This window comes from Aythya fuligula, chromosome 14, assembly GCF_009819795.1.
Source record: "Aythya fuligula isolate bAytFul2 chromosome 14, bAytFul2.pri, whole genome shotgun sequence".
Classification (NCBI taxonomy): Eukaryota; Metazoa; Chordata; class Aves; order Anseriformes; family Anatidae; genus Aythya; species Aythya fuligula.
In genome coordinates this window covers 13,941,898-13,967,653 of record NC_045572.1, presented here as the reverse complement: position 1 = coordinate 13,967,653, position 25,756 = coordinate 13,941,898, and the positions used below count along the sequence as shown (strand labels likewise).

General features: G+C 52.4%; 3 protein-coding genes across 4 annotated transcripts; 1 reads left to right on the top strand and 2 right to left on the bottom strand.

Annotated features, from left to right (window-relative positions):
• Positions 1-273: 273 nt before the first annotated feature.
• MYOZ3 (myozenin 3) lies at positions 274-3,544 on the top strand. Its single transcript, XM_032196663.1, has 6 exons — positions 274-304; positions 399-553; positions 738-806; positions 909-1,053; positions 1,337-1,508; positions 3,382-3,544. The coding sequence occupies exons 1-6, from the start codon at positions 274-276 to the stop codon at positions 3,542-3,544; spliced, it is 735 nt and encodes a 244-aa protein (XP_032052554.1).
• Positions 3,545-6,005: 2,461 nt separating this feature from the next.
• On the bottom strand, positions 6,006-12,990 carry RBM22 (RNA binding motif protein 22). The gene is made up of 11 exons (XM_032196779.1): positions 12,872-12,990; positions 12,301-12,354; positions 11,354-11,383; positions 10,460-10,592; positions 10,076-10,176; positions 9,687-9,859; positions 8,903-9,103; positions 8,235-8,399; positions 7,671-7,759; positions 6,978-7,109; positions 6,006-6,309 (listed from the first exon to the last, which is right to left on the bottom strand). The coding sequence occupies exons 1-11, from the start codon at positions 12,923-12,925 to the stop codon at positions 6,179-6,181; spliced, it is 1,263 nt and encodes a 420-aa protein (XP_032052670.1). The 5' UTR covers positions 12,926-12,990; the 3' UTR covers positions 6,006-6,178.
• A 1,361-nt stretch (positions 12,991-14,351) lies between these two features.
• DCTN4 (dynactin subunit 4) lies at positions 14,352-24,700 on the bottom strand. 2 transcript variants are annotated; one of them, XM_032196777.1, is made up of 14 exons: positions 24,541-24,700; positions 23,731-23,801; positions 23,182-23,360; positions 22,236-22,279; positions 21,362-21,469; positions 20,747-20,767; positions 19,751-19,824; positions 19,542-19,654; positions 18,122-18,231; positions 17,053-17,126; positions 16,586-16,640; positions 15,994-16,101; positions 15,605-15,702; positions 14,352-14,917 (listed from the first exon to the last, which is right to left on the bottom strand). In XM_032196777.1, the coding sequence occupies exons 1-14, from the start codon at positions 24,673-24,675 to the stop codon at positions 14,704-14,706; spliced, it is 1,404 nt and encodes a 467-aa protein (XP_032052668.1). In that variant the 5' UTR covers positions 24,676-24,700; the 3' UTR covers positions 14,352-14,703. The 2 variants fall into 2 exon arrangements, with proteins under 2 accessions (XP_032052668.1, XP_032052669.1); XM_032196778.1 differs by lacking the exon at positions 20,747-20,767 and having other exon boundaries at positions 24,541-24,699.
• Positions 24,701-25,756: the final 1,056 nt, after the last annotated feature.

The window sequence follows — 25,756 nt, the reverse complement described above, 5'->3', positions numbered from 1 at the left end:
GCTGGGCTGGGGGACACGGAGCGCGAGCACCCCGAGGTGCTGAGCACCCGACCGCGGCTCTGCTCTCCCCCACGGGTTAACGGGGGCACCCCTGGGCCCTGCACATCCCCGGGGGGTGCCGTGGGGAGCCCCCAAGCACCCGAGACAGGGAAAAGGGGTAACCCCAGGCACTGCTCCCCGTGCCCAGCCCTCACCCGCGGCCACCTCTCTCCTGCAGCCGGCCGGGAGCCGTCCCCATCCCATCTCCCTGCCCCAGGAGCGCGGCAGCGGGCGATGACCATCATGAAACCAGACCCTGGAGATGGTAAGTGTGCGCGTGGGGGGGGGCACAGGGAACGCCACCAAACCGTGCGAGGGGCACCCAGCAGCTGTGCCACCCTCTCCCCTGGTGTCCCCAGCGCCCCAGCTGGACCTGGGCAAGAAGGTGAGCACGCCGCAGGACGTGATGCTGGAGGAGCTCTCCCTGAGCACCAACCGTGGCTCCCAGCTCTTCCAGCAGCGCCAGAGGCGGATGCAGCGCTTCGTTTTCGAGCACCCCAGCGGCTACAAGAAGGTGGGAGCCCAGCCCCGGGCAGCAGGGTGCCCCTCCACCCTCGCATCCCTTCCTTGCAGGGCTCCAGTGGAGTGGCCACGCTCACTGAGGCTAAAAGGGAGGAGAGGGGACGGCTGGCAGTGTGGGCGAGCACCAAGGGGGTGCCCCACATTCCCCCACCGACCCTTTTTCTCCCCCTCTGCAGCTCCCAGCGCCGGGTGGCTCGCACGGCACCGAGAAGGCCGGGCTGGAGGGGACGGCGAACGAGCGGCCGGTGGGTACCCGGGGAGGCAGCAGCTCCCCCTGCTCAGCGGGACGGGGATCCTGCCCCCATCCTGCTGGTTCGGGTGCTGAGCCCCGAGCCTTCCCTCCGCAGGCTGGGGACGCTGAGGGCCAGCAGAGCTTCCACTCGGAGCTGCACGTGGCGGCGTCGCCCCAGGGCGGCCCCCCGGAGGTGCCCAAGAAGTCGGAGAGAGTCTTGCAGATGGGCAGAGTCCTCAACCCGGACAACCTGGCCCCAGGTGAGCGCTCGCACCCCAAAACCGACCCCGCTGGGATCACCGTGAGCCCCAGGAGCCCCCCCCAGCTCTGGCCCTGCTCCCTCGCTGGGTGCCCAGACACCCCCTGGGGGGACTTCTCCTTGTCCCAGTGATCCCAAAAGCCCTGGAGGTTACGGGACCAAGAGGGAGCAGCCCTGCTGCATCCTTGGATCTGGAGATAGATAAGCACGGCTCTGTTCTTATACACCTGACCCCCCCGCCCGGCTCGCCCTGCAGCAGCAAACGCCGCCTCTCCCCCTGGCAGGGTACTCGGGGCCCCTCCGAGAAGTGCCCCCGGAGAAGTTCAACGTCACCGCCATCCCCAAGGGCTACCGCTCCCCCTGGCAGGGGCTCCTCGGTGACAAGGACAAGGCCGTGGGCAGGGAGAACCAGCTGCCCCTCAGACCCTCCTACGGGGAGTTCACCAGCTTCAACAGGTAAGGCCGGCCGAGCTGCGGGTGCCACCGTCCGTCCGTGCTCCCCGCCAGGAGCAGCTGGAGGTGGAGGGGCAGCAGGGGCAGCCCCAACCTCTCCGAATTTCCCCAGGTGCCCGAGCAGCTGCTGGAAGCGCGGGGGTGCGGGGTTAATCCCCCCACAGGGTGCTCAGAGGTCACCAGATCCCTTCCAAACGCGTGCTTGGGGTTGAAGGTCTTGTCTCTGCTCCTCGCTGGGAGCCTCCTTCAGGAGGGTGAAGGGCTGTGGGCAAGCTGGGAGCGCCCCAAATCCCACGGGAGCTCCCAGCTCTGCCCCTCCAGCAGCATCCCCACGGATTTAAGCCGTGGGGGACATCGCTGCCGTGCTTAGAAAGCTTGGCACCACCTCCACCTTTCCTCTGCACGCCTCTGAAAGCTTGACAGAGCACTGGGCTGTACTGGGCTGTACTGGGCAGCACTGGGGCAGAGCTGAGGGAGAGGAAACCCAGCGGGCAGCCGAGGGAAAGCAAGGAGAAGGCAAGGAGAGGCCCAGGTAGCCCCGCTGCGATGTCGGAGGAGCTGCTGCGGGTGCTCAGCTCTTTGCTTCCAGCATTTCTCCCGTTCCTGCCTCAGCATTTGTTTGTGGGCAGGGACCGAAGCAAGGGCACGGCTCTGAATAATGCTTTCCCCCGAGCCGCTTCTCCCCTCTCGCACGCTGCCTTTCTATTTCAAGGCCCGAGCTGTTATTTAATACAGATGGATGCTAATTTAACACCGAGCCTCTTGCCACCTCCTCTAATTCTTCACTGAGGCATGAAGACTCAGACAGCCAAGCTGCTTTTCACGGGGCTTTTCATGATCTTCCAAGCTGTTGGCTTTTAACTCCCTCCTCAGTTCGTCAAATACCAAACGGCACAGAAACGCTTTTGGGAGCAGCCCGGCTAGCCAGCAGCCTCGCCTCGAGCTAGGTGAATCCCAGCAGGGCCCGCCTGTGTCCCGGGGCAAGGCCAAGTTCACCACCTCAACAGCAGCCGCAGGGAGGCAGGCGGCTTTATTCCCAGCTTTAAAAATCCGGGCTGTGATGCAGGGACCTCATTATGATGTGCCACTCGAGGAGAGAGCGAGAACAAAGCTCTGCAAGCGCCTGTCTTTCCCCAGAAAGGAGGCTGTTTCTGGAGCAAACCCCCCTCTTTTACCTTTCCCCCGCTAATTTCTCGCTAGGACGCTGTTGCAAAACAGTGCCACATTACTCATGCTCCAGCAGCTTCCCAAGGCAAACACTGCCAGCCCTGGTAGGTCTCGTTGGTAGGTCAGCCGTGCTGCGCCGCTCCAAAACCAACATTCCTGGCGGCCGGGGAGCTGGCACTCTCATCCCCGCTCCCTCCGCGCATTTCTCCGGGAAGGGATGACAGCTCTTGCCCCCGCACTGCTCCTCCTCTTAGTCAGAGGTGGAGAAGCTGTCCCAAAAGGCTGGCTGGAACGGGGGCCAGGAGAAAGCCTGCACATGTGCTAGAGCAATCAGGAGGCAGCAGGAGGAGCCTCGGCCCCTGCACAACACGTTAGCTGCAGGCAAGTCGCTGGTGGGTCCATCACCACCAGCTGCTCTCTTAATCCGAGCCCTTTCGCATCTCTGGCTGCTGGCAGAGCCCGTGGTGAGGCAGCAGCACGCTTCCTCCCTCCCCGTACAGCCACGGGCACTCACACACCCAGAGCTGGAGTGTGCTCTGAGCAAGGGAAGCACCTTGCGGGGCGAGCAGAGGCTGTAACAGCATCCCGGGGGGGGAAAAAAGGGGGTGGTCGCTTGTCACGGGTATCACCGATTGCTGCTGGGCTCCTCGAGGTAAAACACGCTTTTTCCTCTCTGCGATGTGCTAAGTTCACTTGTCTTGCTCTGCAGGACTCCCACCCCGTTTGACAGAGCAGTGCTCAGCGACCTCTTCTACGTGCCCGCCGCCGAGCTGGACCCCCTGAGCGGTCTGGAGCTGCTCGCCCAGAGACCCAACTTCAACAGAGTGCCGCAGGGCTGGGCGCGGGTCCTGCCGGAGAGCGACGAGCTGTAGCACCCCCCGCTCCCTTCCCTGGCGCCGTGGATGCTTTTCTCGCTAGACTCAGCCGTAGTAGGGGAGAGGGGGGTGAGTGTCCTCGCCTAGCATTTCGGGAAAGCCAAGCTAGAGGTCTCAGCTCGTCCTCCTTTTCCTCGGGGTTTGAACAAGCGCTGGCACACAAGCCCTGCTCCGACAGGTGGTGCCCCCGGGGAGGAATTCCACCCGAAGGACAGCAAAAGGAGGTGAGGACTGCAGGACAGCAGCAGGACGAGCAACCAGAGGCATCAGCACGTTAAAAGCAGTGAGCTGAGGCTTGGCTGGACAACAGCAAGGATGAGCTGGTCACCTGCCTGCTTACTGCGCTGCCCAGACAGGGAGGGGAGCACTGGGAGCTGGAAACTTGTGCCACTTTTTCCAGAAGCTCCTGGCTAGCACGTGACTGCTGTTTTTTGGGCTTCCCACCTGCACGCCTCGCTCGAACCTCTCAGCCCTTCGATCCTCCGGTGCCAGGTTTGCTTCATACGGCCGGTCCACAACTGCGCCAGTCTGAGTCTGAAAGAAACTGCTGGGGGATCTGAGCAACTTCAGCATCAGTGGGAAGGAAAAGCAGTGCAGTCGTGTCCCTACAGCAAGCACAGACTTCTTAAATGCAAAAATCAGCAGTGGGGATTTGACTACACAATGTTTTTTCAGCGGTGGGACACGCAGCTAGAAGTTCGTAGGAGAGCAAGCAAAAATTTAGGGAAAACCCTGCCAGCTGCTACCAAAGATCCCTGACACAGCACACGCTTTCTACAACTGCTTCTGTCAAGTTCTTCCTGTCACCCTTATTTAGTCCCGTGAAACCAGGAGCACTGGGATAAAAGTATTTTTTCCACCGCTGTGGTTAAACCAGGTAAGTAAATTTTGTGGTAACGCTGCAGTTAACAGCTGCCTTGCTCGTACAGCGCACTGTAATGCCGTGCAGAGAGATTCCCAAGCAGGGATTCTGCTGTGACAACACAGCATTCGGGCAGGACACCTGCATTGCCCTGTTCTTCCCACAGAAGCATGAGGGGATAAGCAAATGTAAAGAATAAAGGTCTAGTCCTCTAACATTAAACATTTGTGATGTACGACTGCTGTCCTGTTCTAAACACACCTCTCTTCCCTCTGTCCATCAGCTGCAGAACACACACACCTCTGGGGAACCCGGTTGGAAAATAAATAAATTGCTGTAATGCACACCTTGCTTGCATTCAAGGTCTGTCTGCAGTGCTCACGGGCCCTGACCGGAGCCTTGGGGACAGGGCAGCAGCACACAGCACAGCCCTCCTGATCCCTCAGTGTGCCTCTGTCCCCCAGCACTGCCTGGGATGTCTCTTACCTGACACAAACTAATTACCTGTGCCCACAGCTCAGCCCTTTCTCCAGGGAAGGCCAGCTTGTGCTGCAGCCCTGCCACTGGTGCCATGGACCCCCTGGCACAGCCCACTCCTCACCCCAGCTTTGGCAGCAGCCGAAAAAATCAAAGTCCTCAGCTGCCCTGCTCCAGGAAGCAGGGTTTAAGCAAAGTGTTGAAAAACTCATGTATTTAATGTATTTTTTTTTTTTTTAAACAAGCAAAGGAGTCTTCAGAACAGGTCCATCATGTTTTGCTTTACAGAAAGATGCCCACAGATCAGTTACATGAAAGCAGCAGACATACAGGTATCTCAAACTCCTCTAGCCATGTGCCTGTACATCTTATTCAATGGCAGGCTCCATGCAGTTGCTCCTACACAAACGCTATAGTTGGAGCACAGAAAGGAAAGTTTCAGGTCTTATCAAATCAGAAAGGTGCTGGGTCCATCCCACAGTTTAAGAGGAGACTCTGTCCAACTGCCTTGAAAGCCCTGATCGTGTTCTGAAAATGCACAGGATGAGTCTGCAGCTGTGCTGTGCCGCGGACAGCTGCAGGGGGGGCACACGAGCACCTTCTGGGGAGCATCAGCAGGTTAAAACTGCCAACCTGTCACTCCAGGTCACGCCTGCAGCACCAGGGGGCTGCTTGCACAACCCAACTTTTCTTGCTCAGGACATGCAGGATTAGAAGTGAAGCACCAGAAGGTTTCTTTCTGTTACAAGTCTTTAAAAAGTAGAGGAAAAAAAATAATTCTGTGGCACTAGTAAGGCAAAGCCATGGGTTTGGCACATTGACAAGCTTGTTTTTCAGCTCTTATTCAGTCCTGGCTCAATGCTACACGATTAATAGGTCATTAGGGTCACAATTCAGTGGCTACTTGACACAGAGAAGTCTCTCGTTACACTTAAATAGTCCACAGTGTTCAGACTGAGGATATCAAACGGGCTTGAAGAGGGTTTGGTTTTTGTTTTTCCAGAAGTTTATTTCAAAAGTGTGCAAATGGGATACACTACGAGCACTGTAATCCTGGCACACCTGATCCACAGCCCCCCCCTCCGACAGCCCTTCTGCCTGCCCCCCACCCCCCCGGTACTAAACGCAAGACCCGGGCTGCATCGACGGTAACGGTGACGCGGAGCTCAGCCTGCCCAGCGCCTGCAAGCAGGGAAATAAGGCTGCTCTAGCTCACCCACAGCTCAACATACGGCACTACCATGGTAACTAGAAAATGACATTTACTTAAATGACAAGGGCGAGACGATGTGCTAGGGGCTGCTGTGCTTTCCCGCGTGGGCACCCATCCTCTGGGGATCTTGGGACGGGTAGTGAATGGGGCCCGGAGCTCTCATGAAGGGAGGCGGCGGCCCCATGGCGTGGAACATGTGTGGTCCAAAACCTGCAGGAAGAGTTGTCGCGTTGAGACACAGCACGAGAGCAAACCCCACAAATGTCCCGCTGTTTGAAACTGCCGATGGAAACCGCTTGGCCACCAGCTGCAACTCAGAGAGGCGCCCAGCTCCCACAGTTCCTCAAATTCCTTCCCTCTTCCCAGAGGAACTGGGAGCAATCCTTACCCAACACATTCCTAGTCCCAGATATGAGCTGCTGGGGGACTGGCATGGGTGACTAATGCCAAGCTAAATGCTTTCTGCTCAACTGTGGAGCAACCAAAGAGTCTGACACCCCACAAAAAAACCTCCAGACAGATGCATGTACACAAACACAGGCTTGTGTTCAACCAGCTGTGGAAATACCCCCTGAAGTTCAGGTCAGTGCAGCGTTTACACAGCCAGCAAATGCCCCAGGCAGGTGTGAATACCCATACCAGGGATCTGTAACGTGCCTGAAAACTTGCAGGTGATTACCTACCACAACAGGCAGCTCAGTTTAATCAAACTGTGCTGACAGCTCCTTTTATGGCATCGTTTCAGCCTGTATCATCAGGAAAATCAATGCAGGGATGCCTCAGTGCTGCAGTTAGGCTGAGCAAGGAGGAGCAGACCTCCAGCCCGCTGCGCTGGAACACCAATTTAGAAACCCTCATCAAAGAGGAAAAACAAGTACCTGGAGGTGGTGGCGGCGCAATGCCAGGAGGTGGTGGCAAGGCAATGTTCACCACAGCTGGAGGGCCACTTGGAGGTAGGTTGAAGTAATTTGCAGAAGCCTCCTCTTCTGCAGCTGGAGGAGGTGGGAGAGCTGCAGGAAAAAAAAAAACAACAAACACGTACTGTGGTTATGGAAAACCTCATCTCTCCATCAAGAAATGCAGGCGCATCTGCCTCCACGGAGGAGGCACAACCAATTCTTCCACAAGGGCAAACTGCTGCTGCTGCCACATGTTCAAGGTGGAGCAAGGAACAGGACTGCACCAACCCCCGGAACACTCCCCACTTTAGTCCAGCAGAAACCAGCTTTGCTTTTTCCTTCACACAACACTCAATGAATTACAAAAACGTGAAGCAAGACGTGAACAGCGTGGGTTGCCAGTATCTTGGACCTGAGTAACATTAATTAATGCAGCCTTAACTTTTCACTCATCACATGACAACCTCTCTTTCCAGCAAGAATTTGCTTCTAGACAAAGCTCGTTTCCCGTGCCAGGTTTTATCTGCTGCAAACCCACAGTCAGTGACTGCTCTGGGCTCACCAGTGCCTCTAGTGTCCTGAATTTAAAATGTTCTCGGAGGCTGAACTCCAGCCTTTCTTGTGGAAGAAGGTCAGCATGAAACGTTCCAGAGATGAAGACTACTCCCTTACCTCCGGGAAGTCCTGGAACTGGTTCCAGCTTTATCCCAGATTCTGTGGTACCTTCTTTGTCCTTCTCTTTTCCTCTTGCTGCCTGAGACCTAAAGGACAGACAAAAATTTGAGAACAAGGATAAGAAAAGGCAGGATAAGCAGATATTTATACTGCAGTGGTTCCACATTATCTAATCTGGATCCATTGCTTCAGGCCAAGGATGAAAACCTCATTGCCAAAGACGGCTGATACAAAGTATGCAAATAATGTTCACAAGGCCTGGAGTAGAAGCAGAACCGTGAAACTCACCCAGTGCCCTCAGCCAACACAACCCTTACACAGTTTGTGTCATATCCAACCCAGATCCCACTACTGAAAGAAACAGACTGCAAGAGAACCCCATCTGTGTATCAGCTCAGCGCCTACTTCAGCTTAACGTCCAATCCAGCTCCTCAGGGCTGCATAAACTGAACGAAGACCCACAAAAAATGAATTCCACTTAAGAATCGAGCCCCTGAGGGGAACGCTCACAAGGCATCTGAGAAAGAGGTAACGAGTGTGCACACCTCCCACCCCACTCACCTTCCCCATTTGACATTGAGCCTGCGGCCGTTGACGATGAGCTTGTTGAAGGATTTCTCAGCAGCCACTTCTGCAGCTTGCCGGGTGGCAAACTGGATGAAAGCACACTGCTGCCTCTGCACCACCGTTATCGTCCGAATTTCCCCAAACTGGTAGAAGTGATTTCTGCGTGGAAAAACATGCATGTGAAATCCCGTTCCTCCTAGCCGCAGGGTAAGGTTTTGTGTGATGAAATCGATATGATCACATCCTTTCTTTTCTCCGTCACCACTTCAGAACAACCACTACAAATCAAGTCTCTTGGCTCCCGTGTGTCATTATGGAGCAATAAAATCACTGCAGCAGCTTTTCTCAGCAGCTAGCTAGGCAGAAGGTATGGGGCCTTGTTGTAAAGCATAACAGTACCCCCAAGAGCTCAGGAGAATGACTCATCGTTAAGATTTCTCTCTTAATCAAAGCATTTTGAAGCACGCCTGTTTGTCTGTTCTCCAACAAGCTGGTACTCCTCTCTACTTGCCCACCAACCAGTTCCCCATTAAGGAACACTGAAAGCCAGTTTTGTTTTTGTTTTTATTTCCTTGCAAGCCAGATTCTTCCTTCCCTTGAAGATGAGCAGCAGCCAAAGCATCAAATACAAAGGCACGTGCAGCACAGCTGCACCAACACACCTGAGATCCGACTCAGTGATGGTATCTCCGAGCCCTCCGACATACAGCGTAGTGATGGTCTTGTCATCAGGAGGGTCCAGTCGAGGCATGGTCGATGCTCGTTTCAGCAGCTTATCAGCCACAGGATCGTTAATTCCGTAGTAACGATCTTTGATGTTCTGATCAGCCAGAGGATCATCTGGATCTGTAGGCTTCTCGTGCCTAAGGTTCAGCACACAAAGCATTTCGTAACACCAGTCACAGCTGCATCAGGTTAAAGTGACTACAACTGCTCCTCTCCCCTCTAAAGAAAGTCTGGTTTATAACCTTGTTGACATGAACAGGCCAAAATGCAACAAAAAGCCCCAAGAGCTTAGACTGCAGCTAACAACACGCTACAGGCAGGACCGCCTTCAGCTCTGAGTGAATGGCACTTCTGAGAGCCGAGCATTCAGCACCACAAAGCACAAGAGCTGGATTTCAAACGGCCTCTTGTTCAAACACAAAGACCTCTGACGGAGGGGACTGATGCCACGAAGGGACGAAATGAACTACGCAGAAGAGCTGCAGTCACTGCTTTGGCCACACACTACAAAACCACGCAGCAAATGCCTCACCACCGAGCTTGTCACAACAAAGACCCATTCAGTGGTGCTGCACGCCAGCTCCTTCAGGTTTCACACTGACCCCAATAATCACTGCATTGTGTCCCCTACCCACTGCAACATTTCCTGCTCCTCAGTCCCTAGGGGAAGATGTATCTGGCCACAGGGAACACATTTAACTGTTTGAAATGTATGTGTACCTGTAAGGACACTCTTCTCCTCGCTTGCATTCTCCTTTAACCCAGAAGGAGCAGATGTGAGGACGGTTACGTTTGTAGTATGGCGTGGTCCGCGCCAGCTTCAGCAGCATGTCACTGGTGGAAGTCGCTTTTCCTAGCGCACCCACTGGCCTGGTGCCGTCAGAGTTGGCAATCTACACAGAAATTAAAAGACAAATGATTTGCTGAGAGCTGTTACAATATCAAATACTGTGTAATATAAAAACATCAGAAATAACGCACAGAATCAAAGGAAGCACGTGATTTTAAGGTGACTCGGGTAATTCTTTTTCAGAGAAAGCGCATTTGGCCCCTTCCCTCCCTCGTACACATCCACACAAACAGAACATGATTAAACCACACTTTCTTACCTCACGTTCCATGTTCTGGGTGTAATACTCTTTATTGACATCAGATTTAGGCATTTCATCCTTAAGGGAGAGCCCTGCATCTCGGACTTGGATTGGCAAACCTAGAATTAAACAAGCAAAAAATCCGTATGAAGCACAAACTGAAAGAACAAAAAATAGCTCCTACATCCTGCATCAGCCAAAGATAACTTATCTACTGCCCAGGTACACCAAGCTGTCCCTGAATCTTGGAAGAGATCTGATCATCAAGATTTGTTCTTCTCAAAGTCTGTCTGCAGACAACCATGCCAATTTCATGCACACGTTTAAAGCCATTTCACCAACTTTCATTTCAGAGACAAGCAGAACTGCAGCTTCTCTTAGTTAATGCTTTTTGGTACTCACCATACTCCAGGTCAAGCAGGCAGGTCTGACAGACGTTCTTCAGCTTGCTGCATGTCTGGCACACTTCTGTTTTCTTGAAGCGCATGCGAACACCAGGGCACCAGCGGAACACTGTGAAGGGCCTGGCACAAATCTGAGAGACAGAGAGCAGAGAGCTGAATCCCAAAGCACTGAACTTACCATTCAGGGTCTTGCATTATTAAAGATAAATTGGCAATTATTTGTAAATCGAACAGTCAATGGAATAGCAGCAAGCCCAGTGAGAGGTTATGGGACTTTTGGTCCAGATAAAAGCCACTGCCCTCTATGTTATCTGCAGGAAAGATGCATCTGCAGCCAATGCACGTGCAATCTGAGGAGGGAAAGCATGATTTCTACTCAAATCTTCTCCCCACCTCAGGTGACAACTGATAAAAGAAGCAGGGATGGACCTTAACTTCCATCAAGCCACAACATCTTTAAATATTTCCATCCCTCTCAGAAATAAACCTGGGTTATTTCTAACAGTAATCTCTAGCTGGCCAAGAATGACATGTTCACAGCAAACCCTAAACTCCAGTTATTTATGCACCACTTAACAATAAAAAGAAACTTGCAACAGAAAGGACTGAACAGAGTTGAATGTTGCAATACCTTTAAATAAAGTACAATGAGATTAGCAAAACCTAAAGATTCTGACAAACACGAGCAAACCCGAGGTCTGTCTGACCAATATTTTGACTGTTACAAGAACAGCCACGTAACAAAGCAGATTGTTGACTGCCCTAAAATGTTACGCAGTTATGTGTGCGTTAAGATGTTAACCCAGATAAGCACTTTCCTGAAGGCAGCAGGTATTTTATAAACATCACAACGTATTGCTCCTAGACATGCTTCAAAAGACACCAAACATACCTTGCATTCCTTTCCATACTTCTCTTTGGTCTGAAACATAATCAAAATCAAAAAAGAAAATGTGAAATATCATTAACTTGACCAAAAAAGACACAAAACATCACAGTTACAGCACCGCATCCTCTCCCTTACATGCTGCACCAAGGCTCACCCACCCCCGTGTTTCGTGCTTAAGTGGAATCTTCCTTGGATGGTGAACAGGACAAAAATAATCCTAAGAAACTCTCAACCCATTTTAGAATCACTCATTTAAACAGGGTTTGATGCGCCTCGCTTCATGTACTAGGAGAGGTGCAAATGAAATGGAACATTAATAGCTATGTTTAAACAAAAGTGATGTAATTACCTAAACCAAGTACACAAAAACCATTTTTGAACCTTCATTTCTATCAGCAATAAAATGTTTCTTAAAAACGCTGTAATAGCTCTCAGCAAAATTTGTGGAAAGGAAACAAGGAGGGAACCTAAACCCTCATCCTCAGTAACGGAGAAAAGAGGCACAGCACGGCCTGACTCAGCCTGAACGGACAGAACCAAGGTCAACAAGGATTTAAATGACTGCCAGGATGCCTCCCTAAGGCAGCCTTAGCGTACTTTCACAGGTACAAACCCTGCACATCACAAACTGTGCTCATCTACTTAATGTTCCAGCAGCTCCCCGCTCCCTGCAGCACACAATTTCCTGGTCCCAGAGCTTTGTTTTCTGCTGTTTCCTGCCACCTTCCTCCCCCTTTTGCCTAGTGTATTCCTACATCCTGTGCCTACCGCCGTGACATGACACACCAACAAAGGTATGAGCTAGATCCTGCTGTGCACAACCAGCTAATTGGGAGTGCAAACAGCTCAACCTCCTGTTTTCCAGCTTATTTTTGCTCTCAGAACCGCAGAGTCCTGGGGCAGGCATCCGTGACCGGCCCAGCACAGGGCTGCTGTCACCAGGCACGTACCATGCGAATGTAGGGGTTCTCTCCAAGACATGTCTGGCACAGAATAGGGAAATCCTGAATCGAGCAGGAAGAAAGAAAACGCGGAATTAGCAACGAAATCACCGCGGCAGGGCTTAAATCACCTCCTGTGCTAACACACCTGACTGTCACCCACCTGAGCGCTGGGAGGGCACCAAAGGCCGCCCTCGGGCACAGCCCCGAGCCCCCACCCGAATCCCTCTGGTGACAGGCCCGCAGCAGGCCGGCTGCTCCTGCTTTTCCCCTTTTCCCCCCAATTTTTCCCCAAATTTTCCCCCTTCTTCTCTTTTTTTCTCTTTTTCCCCTTTTCCCCTGTCAGTGCCCGTCCAATTTTCCCCCTTATTCCCTTTTTCCTCTTTTTTTTCCTTTTTCCCCTGTCAGTTCCCGTCCCTCCCTGTCTCTGCCCGCCCCCCCCCGCCGCCCCTCACCCCCACACCCCGGCCTCGGGCCTGCCCCACGCCCCCAGCCCCACCCCGTGCTCTCCGAACGGGCCCGTCCCCGTCCCCCCCGGTTCCCCCCGGTCCCCCCCGTCCCCCCCCGTGGCGGCGCTCACGGCGTCCTCCCAGTTCTGCCGGTTGTAGGTGTTGGAGCCCAGCGACGTCGACATGGCGGCCCCCGCGCCGCTCCGCCTCGGGGGGAGGCGGAAGTGGCGTCACTTCCGGCGGCACCGCCGCGGTGGGCGGGGCTAGAGAACCGCGGGCGGGGCCGAACCATTGGGGTGAGGGGGACGGAACCATTGGGACGGGAGGGGGGGGAACCCATTGGGAGCTGGGGGCGAAACCATTTGGGCGGTGGGGGGGGGAAGATGGGGACCGAACCATCGCGGAGGGAGGGGGAGAGCCCATAGGGAATGGGGGGAGAAACCACTGTGGAAGGGGGGGGGGGGCGCTGCCATTTTTATGCATTTATTCATTTATTTTAACGATTATTAGCGTTATTATTTGCGACGGACAGCACGGGAGGCCGAGAGGCAGGCGGCTTTATTACTACAGCAGTCAAGCAGGAGGGCGGGGAGGGGGGGCACTCACACAGGAGCAGGGACAGACGGACACACAGCGAGGCCATCCCCAGCCATGGGGCTCGCAGGGAGCCCCCCAGGAGGCAATTTTGGGGTGTTGGTGGGGGTAGTGTTTAGGTTAGTGTGGCTACAGGCAGGAATGCCCGGCTGGCAGAGCCCCACGCGAGCATCTTTTGAGTACTGAAGCTGCAGCGTGGTGGCAGGGGGCCTGGCCCCCACCACCACCACAGCAAAGGCCATGGGACTGTGTCGTGAAGGCAAACGGCTCGGCTGGGGGTGAAACTGGAGGCTCCCGAGGAAGGATCTGCTCCTGGGTGCCCTGCTCGTAATCACTGCTCGCAGCAGGGACTGCGGCCAAGGCACACCGCAGTGATCCTTCCCCAGCGGTACAATGCTCCTTCCTCCTCCACTCCCCCCTCCCACAACTGGAAAAAGACAAAGCACGAACCTGGACAACCTCTGCAGCTCCTTTTTGTACACTGGACCTAACTTTAACTCTCCACGTTTAAGTACTCTTCACTTGCTATCTTTTAACACACATCTATTAATACCAAGACTGCCAGGCAGCCTCTCAGGACCGCAAAGCAAGGCAGCAGGATCTGCTTTCCCAGCTTGTAATAATCTATCATGCTACCACACCCAGCTCGCAACACAACGGGCTCACAGCGCAGTTGGTCACCACTCAAATCCACGAACACTACAGTACACTACACTTGGAGTTTAAGGGCAAACCGACCATCTCCTTTGTGAAAAGACGCATCACCCTGGCTAAGGAAGCTACACGGGCCAGGGGCTTTTCACGAAAATAAAAGGGTTTCGTGTCCGAGTGCTCCACGGTTACTTGAGGTATCCTACAAGGAAGCAGAAAAAAGAGAAGAAAGCAGCATGCTGCTGGCAACAGACTTGCCAGAACGCAGCAGACCTTGCCACCTCCTAAAATACTTGTTCGAGAAGGGCGTAATTCTGTGTGAGATGAGACATTCACTATCAGGTACGTAACATTAGGTTTGCAGGCTGACATGAAGAAAAACCAATACGGGTTCTTTTTTTTGTTGACACAGCCAAATTCAGCCAGGAGTAGTGCAAACCTGGAGAAAGCTAGCTCGTTCTGCGTGCTGACACACGTGCTGCAAGTTAAACTAGCCTGTGGCAGTGTAGGGAAGCAGAGCGTTAGTGGGCACTACGATAAGAGAACAAACCATCCCGAAGCACAGCACCCCCACCCCGCAGCCTCCTCCTCGTGGCCTGGCTGGGGCGCGTGGCGCACACGCACACAGCAGAGGAGCTGACAGAAGGTTTCACCAGGGCGCACTCGTTCACCGACAGTCCGTCCTGCGGCCAGCCACCGGGACACAATTCGGGAGCTTTTAGGGGAGCACTGGGCCGAGGCTGAGCTCGACGTGGTGGGTGAGCCAGATGACCTCGGAGATCTGGTCGCCTTCCTCGCTGGGCCGGATGGGAGCAGCCAGGTTTTTGAACTCGTGCTTCATCTTAAAGCTCACGGTCACTTCGCCCTCCTCTTTCTGTGGGGTGACCTTGATGAAAACTCCTACCTTATTGGCTTTTCTGAAGGCAATAATGCTGCAAGGCAGAAAACAAAAGAACTGGGTCAGCCGAGTTCTCAAACAATTGTTCTGAGAGGCTCATTCTGGTGCCGTGTCAGAGGGATGCTCAGTTTACAGCCCGCAGGCTGCACATGCCCTGCCAGAACAATTCTCCTGGTGTGTAGCTTGCTCCCTGCTGCTCTTCTTCCAGGAGACAGCAGCCCCTCCTGCCCCGTGAGCAGGATGTGGTACCCCCTTCATGCTGGCAGCTGCTGACAAACCCACCACACAGAACAGGCCTGCTTTGGCCACAGGAGTTACAGACCCTGTTGTGCAACAAGGAGAGGCTGTGATATTTTAGCTCCAGTTGCTCTGTAAGAGCCTGCTGAGCATATTCCCCCCTGAGGCCTGGAGGTACCTCTGTTGCATCCCCCACTGCATAATTCTGGGCACTCCTGTGAACCCTCTGCTTACAGAGGAGAGGATTACAAAGTATTCCCAGAGAGAATCAGTACCAGCACCTGTAACCCAACCCTTGCCTTAGATCAAACATCTCCTGAAGAGTCCAAACCACAAACAGAAGAAAAAGATAAGCAGTGCAAATCTCTGACCGAAATATGTGGTCAAGGTAACAAGAAGTACTGACGAGAGAGGAGAGCAAATTACTTGGTTCAAGTGCCAAGTATTTAAGGGGCAGGATGCCCACAGAACAGACCGCACTCACTCAGGGTCATCCTGGAAGTCTTGAGGCTCTGCCAGCTCATCATACTCTGCTGCAGCATCTTTGCCAGCCAGAATTAGCTCCTTGGGAGGAACTGCCACCTGAAATGACACAAAGAGAAGCAGCCTTTTAGTACTCACCACCTACACTATGAGCAGGATGGAGCACTCCCCTTCGGAGGTCTGCCTTACTATGGCTTAACAGAAGTGATTCATCCTTGGCTCTCCTCTCTAACAGTGCCCAGTTACCACTCTGCCTGGGAAGTTGTGCATTTCTCCCTTGGGCTCTGGATTCAGTGAGCAGACACCATTTTAAAATGCATTATGAGCTGACGCTTACACTGGTGATGGTCATTTAAGCCTCCAAGGAATAAAATCAGGAGGGCACAGTACCTTGGCAGTGCTGTTGATGTTGTCAGGGTCTCCCTCCTCACACTCCAGCAGCGTGACGTGCGTGATGTTCTCCACTGGATTGGTCAAAGTCAGAAGAACTTGGCTTTCCTGGAAAAGATTCAAGAATCCCAGGTCAAGAAGTAATTATTCTAAAAGTCACCTTTACTGTGAGGACCTCCACGTCCTGTGACTGATTAACACCTTCAAAATTGTCTCAGGTACTCAAAGGAATGAAAGCAAAGAGCCCCGTTCTGTACGAAAGGTGGCAATGTCACACAGCACTCTTTTTAATAGCAGAAATGCATGTCTTTGGACTCTAGCCCAGATAGCAACCCCACACCTTTTATTCACCAGATATAATCATGTACTTGCAATGCCAGACATCACAGCACACTGTGATCTACTCATGCAGAGTGACAAGTACACGCAGCATTATTCTGACCACTCCCTTAAACCCTGTGCCCTCTCTGCAAGAAGCGGAGCCTTCAGGAAACATTCATCACACCGTGCAAGCTCCCAAAAAGATCCCCCGTGCACACCTCTCAGCTGTGACTCACCATAAAATGTTTCTGGAAAAAAAAAAAGCACTGACCTTCATGTAGCGCAGGTTGGGAATGGACATGATCCTCACTTCAGGGATATAGTTCCTGCAAGGAGAACAAAGGAAATGGGCACAAGGAACTGTGCAGCTGTCTGCAACCTAATACGTAGTCACAGGCATCCAGCAAGACATGTTCTACACTACAAGAGTTTAGCTTACATCAAACAGATAAATAAAGTGCCCTTTTGCTATATAAGGCTAATCCTTTTAACTCCTGCTGTGACATGGGGCTGGAACAGCTCACCACCCCTTCTTTCAAACTGAAGTTTTCAGCAGATTATGAAGCAATCTTACTGAAAATTTACCCATAAAATACAAAAGGCGATTACATCATTGTAAGAAATGACACAATCAATCATAAAGGAGGTCAAATCAAAAGCACAAAAGAAATGGAAATACAAGGCTTTAACTAAGCGTTGGTAGGCAGTTGTTACCCCCGGCCCCTGCATCTTACTTACACAGCAACCAGCTGGATCTTGAACTTGATAGATGTTGGATTGAACTCTGGTTTGCTCAGGTTATGCTCACATTTCTAGAAGCAAAGACATTTTAGTAAACACCAGAAAACAGCGTGCAGTCACAAACTGATGAATCAGAGCTGCAGGCACAGTGCCACCAGCCACAGCACTACCCCTCTAGCACAGCGCACGTAACAGCTAACGTGGGGTGCACGCAGTCAGACCGGTGTCAAGTTATTGATATTTTTGAAAACGTCATTCCAGCAAAGCTACTGCAATCTCAGAAACACAGGATTCAGAACCAGGATGAAAAATACTCAGACACTGAATGCAGCAGGAAGAAGGCACAAGTAACTGCAGCCCTTTGACTTATACTCCAACATCCATTGAATAGCCAACAGCTGCAACCCAAAACTGATCTGCTCACAGACTACTCTTCCAGTACAGGCCCAGCCTGACATTATTTCTGAGAAAATAATCTGCATTTGCAAAGCATTTTGCATCTTAAATACTTACAAGAATACTGCTCTATTAGCCTGGGAACTAGATCAATATCCCCGTTTCACTGAGAAAGCAAGCAGCTTTCTGAAGATGATGTAGCAAGCCAAAGGCAGAACTTGGATTTAATTCTTACTTGTCTTTACTTTGCAGCTCTCTGCTTTTCCACTCTTTCTGCCTTCATTCCAGGGGCAACTTCAGCACTCTATGGTGCCTATCACTAATATGTTGTTTACTGACTTGATTTTTGTCTTTAATAATAGCAGAATTTTGTAATGCCAACTGTACTGGCTGCTTTCTGTAAGTCCTCTGCTAGGCACAGTGCACAGACACTTCTGCAAATTCACCTTTGTGTGTCTTTGACAGTGTGGCTACCCCTTCACATTCGTAGTCACATCAGAGATGTGACAGTTTCCCTTGTAACTGATAACAGCACCGAGAGAACGTTCTAGAGAACTTACAACAACAAGAAGCATTTGAGCAGCTTCTTCTAAAGAGAAATACAGAGCCCATTTCCCCGCAGCCCAATTCCTGTGAGCCTACAAGTGCTGTTTTGTATTTAGCCACCTACCCGACAGCGCAGCGAGCGTTTGATCAGGAGATGCTTGTGACGTGGGTAGAGCTGGGAAGCACAGATCGGCTGGAAATCGGGCTGCAGCAAACGCTGATGCAGGGTTGTCACTGGGTGCACAACAGAAAACAAACCAAGTTTAAGTCTTACCCAGGCACTGGAACTCAAGCTAGACTGTAAATATGCGCTGTGCTAACTGCAAGCGTGCAGTGCGCTGTGCAGAATTTAATTTCACCTGCACCCACTAATTCAGAAGCCACTGGTAAGTGTCACTGTTCCTAGCAGTGAATGAACACAAGGGTAAGAGGGGTAAAAAGGGCTGCCCTGACTGGGCATGGTAACATTTGTACAATACAAGTGCCAAGCCAGGAGGAACAAGAAACTGTGATCTGTTTTTGAAGCTCAGCTGAGATGGCAAGAGTATTTTATTGACATCTAGAAAACAAACCATGCTTTTGCAAAGGGCAAATCAGATTTCATAGCTTTGTTACTGCCACAGCGGGGCACTGCACAAGTCGATCATCCAGCTTCTCCGTAAGGAGTTTGCATAATTCAGACTCACGCAGAGAATTAGTGACTGCATAATTCCTAAGGCAAGGAACCACAGTGGCCAAACTCCCCGTGGGTTTCTCCCCCAAAACAGGCTCCTGGTGAATACCCCAGTGCCTAACAGGCCGTGAGCCACCTGGCAGCCCCCCTGCCAGGGAACCACTGTGAGTTGTCTTCTCCACCAGCATCGTATTTTCACAACTCTGATGGAGTCTTACCACAAAGATGCTCTGCCCCGTTCCAAAAAGCCCTCATGAACTGATGTTGGTGGACTTTGTGGTCCCACAGAACTACTAAGGACATCTGACCTGCTTAAAGCCACCTCAGCAGGAAGTCCACATCGCTTCCTGTACCCGCTGTTTTATCCCATTTGCTCCCCAGTTTTCTGGGCCAATTTACAATATTTGCTGATTAAATCACGAGCCAGCTAAAGCGTCCGCAAGCTGTTCCAAGCTGATGTCAAAATAATGCACAATTGTTACTGAACAGGCCAATTAAAGTGCCAACTCCCCAGCAGCACAACCACTTCCTTATTTCCTGCTACTATTTGAAAAAGAATGTCAGCCCTTTCCTCCATCCAAATCTTGACATTTCGCATGCAGAGGAACCAAGACCAAAAAAAAAGAGGAAACAATAGTAAAGAGGCCTGCTGGTTTTGGCTCTGAGCTTTTCACATATAATACAAAGCTGAGCTGCAATCAAAATTACCATTTAAAAGGTCAAAAAAAAAAAAAATCAAAATCACACAATTTCAATAACAATGTAAAAATTACTAAAGCCTCAGAGCACTAGGAACTCTACTGGCACGTCTCCAAGCACTGCCCATGTCATAAAAGGGAACGGCAGAAGTGCCAGGACATTAAGGCATTACCCTCTGTCAGGTTGATTGGTCTGGTGTAGTAATCCTCAGGAAGAGGTTCCACTTCTTCCACTGCATCAGCTGGCTCAATCTTGATCTCCTTTTGGTCTTCGCCTTCTTTCAGACTGACGCAAAATAAGGGAAAATGTGGTCAGAGAGAACACCTCCTCCCCTACACCTCCTGTCCTTCCCCCAGAGATAACCCCAGCCCAGGAACTCACGAGAGTCCAGCGAGAGCACTGATCGGGGCGCCGGGCCTCTGGCGTTGAAGCCTGGTTCCCAGGCCGTATTTGTCCTACAGGGAAAAAGGTGCTGTCAGAAAAAAGCTTCTGTCCTGCTTCCTGGCAGGACAAAAAGACCTCCTGCAAACTCACCCTTTAAAACTGCATGACAAGCATAGGGAAACAAGCAAATTAAAGCAAAAAGGGAAAGGTATTCAAGGTCTCTCAAGATTATTTTTCCTGCTCAAGCTGTTAGTAAGGAGAAAACAATTACCACTACGCTGCAGACTGGAAGAGGCAGGTGTGTGTGTACTGCTTATAAAATTGTTTCTTCCCTTAACCACCAGCCTGCACTACTGACGTGTTCTCTGTACTGAACAAGTAGTGCAGAATGAGAGTTCAACTGCCTAAGAACTGGGTAAACACGATTATGTGTCCATCTGAGACGCTCTGCAGCACTCCTAGAAGCAGCTGGAGCGTTCAGCTTCCTCTGAGCCTTGCAGCTCTAACTTAGTTACTCTGACTCTCTCGCAAGGCACCACGGCTCGGCAGGAAAAGCTGAGCTACCCCCCAGCTTCCTACAGCTGAGAAACACACAAGACGTTAGGAAGCAATCTTCCTTCCGGGCAGAGCTGAAAATCCAATTCTCACCAAATGAGAAATGTGAGCGTCTGCCCTGGTGATTCTTCAAGGATCAGGAGACTGATGTCAGCGCCGTTTCCCCCCGGCAGTTAAGATGTCTGTGTCTTGGCCAGGCTTTGTGAAGGAATGCTTTTAAATCACATGCTACTTACCCAAAGGCACTGCCTGCTTCTAAGCTACTAAGCAGTACTTTTTGTACCACGTTCCCCTCTAACTAGCTAGCCCTTGGGTGCCTTTGTTCTAGGCACATCCAAGTCAGAGGCCCTGAGGACAGGTGACGAGCAGGACACGTTACTGCCCTTCAGTTGGTACCGGGAGAGCTTTAACACCAGCAGAAACCGGGAAGAGACTTACCACTACGTGTATAGTGTGTTGCTGTGGAGAGCCCCCAAAATAGCAGCAGGTAGCAACGGAGACAAAAAATGCAGCCATAAGACACAAGCAAGGGCACAGAGCAGGCACAGTTAATTGAGAAGTAGCAAGCGTACGCAGTCACCTAGCTGAACAAAGTAAGCATTTACCTGGCAGGTACAATAAACAAGTTATTCAGGCCACAATCGAGTGTTAAAGTTCAGTTCAGTTGAGATTTCACGCAGCAAAGCGCAGGATAATTCTGATCTGTTACCGAGCAGTGGTATGAAACTATCCTGAGAGCTACCACTGGTATCATGAGTGCAGTTGTGCTGCATTTCACTGCTGGATAACGTGTTCCTTCAGATGGCAGCTACAAACCCTTCTGGCGCTATCAGAGAGGACTATCAGAGAGTGAGGCAAGGCAATACACAACGCGTGCAAAACTGCTCGTCCCCAAGGAAACCCAAGTGCCCTAGCGCATTTTCTTCATGTTCTCAGTTAGGAACAAATAAAAAAGCAGAGCAGCCCTATCATGCTACCACTCGTCTAAGTTTCCAAGCTGCTGCTGCTGCACATCGCTTCTCCTGCACTGGCAGCACGGTGCTCACAGCTCACCGAGAAGGCCAGCGGCATGTAGTTTCGGCGTCGCACCAGCTTCTTGCGGTCCCGCTCGATCTTCTCCTTCTGAGCCAGCTGCTGGTAGTACTCCACCAGCTTGTTAATCTGCAGGGGCGAGGAGGAACAGATACACAGTGAAAGGAGAACAAACGCCAGACCAGCTGCAGGAGCCGGCGTCACAGTATTTGTGTCTTAATTCTGTGTCTTAGTAGATTGCGTTAGTGCTGCAATCAGCATCTCCCCACCCAGAGGCTGATTTATGTTCAGTGCAGAGCCCTGACTGGTGGCAAGGAAAGGTCACAGAGGTGCAGTTCTGTTTTCCAGATCCTGTAAGCACTGCTGATCAGAAAATAAGTTCTGTTCACATGAAGAAAGCCCACCAAGCACGCTGCATGGTAGTAACTGGACATAAGCCCCTTTTAGATTCAAGCCTTTTCTTCTTCCAGAGCAATGTGCAAGTTTTTAAACTTGATTGCAGTAAGAGTTTTAAATGGAGACCAGTACAGCAAAATCTGATGTGCTCTGTCACAGGTTAGCAGCACTCTCCCTTAGCAGCCTTCCCCACGTTTCCCCAGTTCCCCAAGACATTCAGACACAACATGCCCACTAGTTTCATTTTATCAGTGCTGCTAGACGTGATCTTTGCAACCAAGTTTCTTCTGAACTTGGATTTCACACCGTGGCATCCAAGGAAGAGCCTCTCAGAGGCCTCCCTTCCACTGAGTTCAGTCAAGATAGAGATCATGAGCTGGACCTGGCAGCTGAAGAATTATACAGGTGCAGAAAAAGCGATCGAGAGGGCTCAGCACCTCTAACAGCTCTTTCTACCTGATGCCACCTCAGCCTAAGCACGGCCTTCTCCTTCACTCACCCTCTGCGTGTGTGGATTCTCTGGTTCCTGCCAGCCGCCACTAGCTGCATGAGAAAGAGAAAGAACAAACTCCTCAGGAGAAGGTTTCTCGATTCTACACAGAAATCACCAACACTCGAACTGCATTGGTCCTAGTCATGAAACATGGCTTGCCCTATGCTCACTACGCTTATCATTACAAATCTTCAAGCTCATACCTGCATAACTATCTACCTCTGAAAGCTTTTCCCAGGCAGGTTTGGGTGGAAGTCACTTGCCCAGCTTTTATACTGTGTTTTTAAGCAACTGCTGTTTGACAGATGCTCAGCACAGCACCCAGCAGCATGCAATTAAGTTTACAAGAACACTCTCATTTCTAGCTGCCTGTGTCCCCGCATCTTCAGCTTCAAGTCTACAGTCACAGAACACCAGAAATCAAAGAGGACCTGCTTGGTCTACTCAGCCTCGCTCCTGGAGCCAGACAGACGCTTTCTGCATGCCTTACACATCAAGAAATAGATAAAAGCTTTGTTCCAGTACTGTCATTAATAGAAAAAAAACAAGTGCAAAGACTAGCACCTCTGAAATAAGCCTGAGTAAACAAAAAGTGACAGAAAATAAACTAGGTTTCTATGCTGTTAGACTGAGCAACTTCAAAGACTCTGAAGGCGAACGAGCAAGCTCTCCAGAAGGGGCAGAGCCCACCGACTGTCAGAGCCCTGTGTTTTACAGCTTCCTCATGAGGCAGGTAACACGAGCCTGGCAGCAGGCCAGATGTTACACGCACTCAGCTCTGCAGCCAAGACTTCAGAGACAAATCATTTTCCTGTGAATTCCCCAACTGTGACTCAAAACCTAGGCAAACATTACACCCACCATCCAGCCAGAAACCACCTTTGATTATCTTTTAACTTCCGAAAGACGCCGGACTCCTGCTGTTAGCCTCGTGCCTTTGCCTGTCACTTACCAACAGACTTATCTGCCATGCCCACATCCCGGGAAGTCCAGCGGCAAAACCCGCAGGCCAGGTAATAGGCTTTCTTCATCGTAGTTTTGGCCGGGTCATCGGGGAGCGGAGCAGGAATACTGGTGGCCCGGGTAGAAAGGGTGTGCATGCAGCAGGGGCAGTCAAAGCAGTTGGCACACCTGGAAAAGAGGAAAGCCTACGTGTGAGAGTGAGCTGACAAGGCCCAAACGCAGCCCACAGGCACAGGAGAATGCTTTCAACGAGCAAATCATGATTAAAATAATAAATGTTCCTATCTAATGCAGCAGCACTAGAGGAATGGAGGAGTTTAGGGTCAATGGCAGCAATGAGAAATGTTTGGGTGATAGAAAGAACGCTTCTCTTTGTGGTTTGAGAGCAGGTCACCAAAAAAAGGATGACACCAAGGGTACGTGGCACATCGTGGGAAGGCACTTTGTCCCCTAACGGATTAAGATGTAGTGAGTGATGTGATTTCTGAGGAGAGCTTCAGGTACACGTGGCCGAGGGAAGCGGAGGACCCACCCTTACCTGTTCTTCTTCAGCTTGGCTTCGGCCGAGGGCATGTTTTCCAGGCAGCTGGGGCAGTAGTGCGAGTCCACCTGCGGAACAGCACAGGGACGGGCCCAGGTGCCCCGTGAGGCTCCGGGTTCGGGGATATTTGTGGGGTTTGGCTCAGATCAGCCCCTCCCAGCCCAAACTGACCCCACTGCCCTCAGCCCAAGGTGCTGTTTAATTAATCCCTATGTGCGGAGGCTCCTCAAAGCGAGGGGCTCAAACCAGACGTGCAGGGCCTGCTGCGGGCCCTCCTCAGCCCCCGGGGCTGCCCGTGGGGGCTCCGTGAGGCGCTTCCCGCTTATTTGTGCCGTTATTGTGTCAGGAGGCTGCAGTAAACCACTTTTTTCTTTATTTTTCACAATTGTCGGGTCCTTGGTCACCCACCAGGCCAAACCGTACACACTCCCCAAGCGCCTCACCCCTGCCCCAGGGTCATTTAATTATAATTAATTAACACTGTGGCAATTAGCCAAGAGCAGGCGACGAGGCCGCCCCCCCTCTCGCCCTCCCCCCGCCCTGTCACCCCCCGCCTCCCCTCACACACTAACCCCTCACAACTCCCGCCCCCCCCGCCCGCCTCCACCAATCCCAGCCCTCCCCGCGCAGACTGACACCAGCGCTCAGCCAATCCACCGCCGGCTCCCTCCCACTCCCACACCCACCGCTCCCCGCTCTGCGCCCGCCCCCCGAGCCGCTCCGCCAGCCAATAGCGGGGCGCGATGAGAAAGAGCGACGGGCGAGGCGGCCAATGGGAGGGCAGCGGCGCGGCCGGGCCGGCGTTACCTCGTGCGAGACGCACTCGAGGGAGCGGAGCTCGCTGCAGTAGCGGCAGAAGTACAGCTGCGGCAGCGGCGCCCGCAGCTCCTTCTCGCCGCGCACCAGGTACAGCACCCGCTCCGACTGCAGCAGCGACGCCATCTTGCCGGGGGAGGTGCGGCCGCCGCCGCCGCCGCGCGCGCGCCGCGCCGCCGCGCTGACGTCACCGCGCGCGCGCGCGGGAGGGAGGGGACACGTCATCGCCCCGCCTCCGCCCATGCCCCGCCCCTGCTGGGGGGGTGGAGGCCACGTGACCAGAGGGGTTAACCCCTGCGGTGCCGCGGGGGAGCGGGGGGGGTGTGTGCAAGGCTGTGCGGTGTGCAAGGGGCTGTGCGCGGGGTTATGCAGTGTGCAGGGGTTTGTGCAAGGGGCTGTGCAATGCACAATGATTTATGCAAGAGTCTGTGCAGCGTGCAAGGGGCTGTGCACGGAGTTATGCAGCGTGCAAGGGTTTGTGCAAGGGGCTGTGCAGTGTGCAAGGGGCTGTGCACGCGTTTATGCAGTGTGCAAGGGTTTATGCAAGGCTCTGTGCAATGCACAATGAGTTAGGCAAGGGTTTGTGCAGTGTCCAATGGTTTATGCAAGAGTTCGTGCAGTGTGCAAGGGTCTGCACAGATTTATGCAATATGCAAGGGTTTATGCAAGGCTCTGTGCAGCGTGCAAGGGTCTGTGCAAGGGTATATGCAGTGTGCAATGGTCTGTGCATGGATTTATGCAATGTGCAAGGGTTTATGCATGGCTCTGTGCAGCGTGCAGTGGCCGTGCATCACCTGCGTGCCCCCTGCAGCGTTGCAGTGGCCGTGCAGTGCTGTCAGGCATGCGCCTGCCCATGCAGGACGTGGTGGCACAGGGCACACCCTGGTAGCAGGGTCCCCACCTGCCCTGTGGGTGCTGTGGGGCGCAGCAGTGTCCAAACCAAACCAAACCAAACCAAGCGACCCAGCAGCAGCCCCATGCTGTGGGATCCACCAAAAACCCCTCAGCTCTCGGTGCTGTGCCCCGCAGAGCGCTCAGAGGGCACGAGGTGCATCAGGACTCGGATCCGGGAAATGCCACCGAGGCTTCCCGTGGGTGTCCTGCAGCGTGTGCCCCCCCCAGCCCCGTCCCCAGCCCCTGTCTCTGCGTGCAGCTCCGGAGGGAAGCCGCGAGGCTTCCTCTGCGTGCTGATAACCCCCGGCAGCGT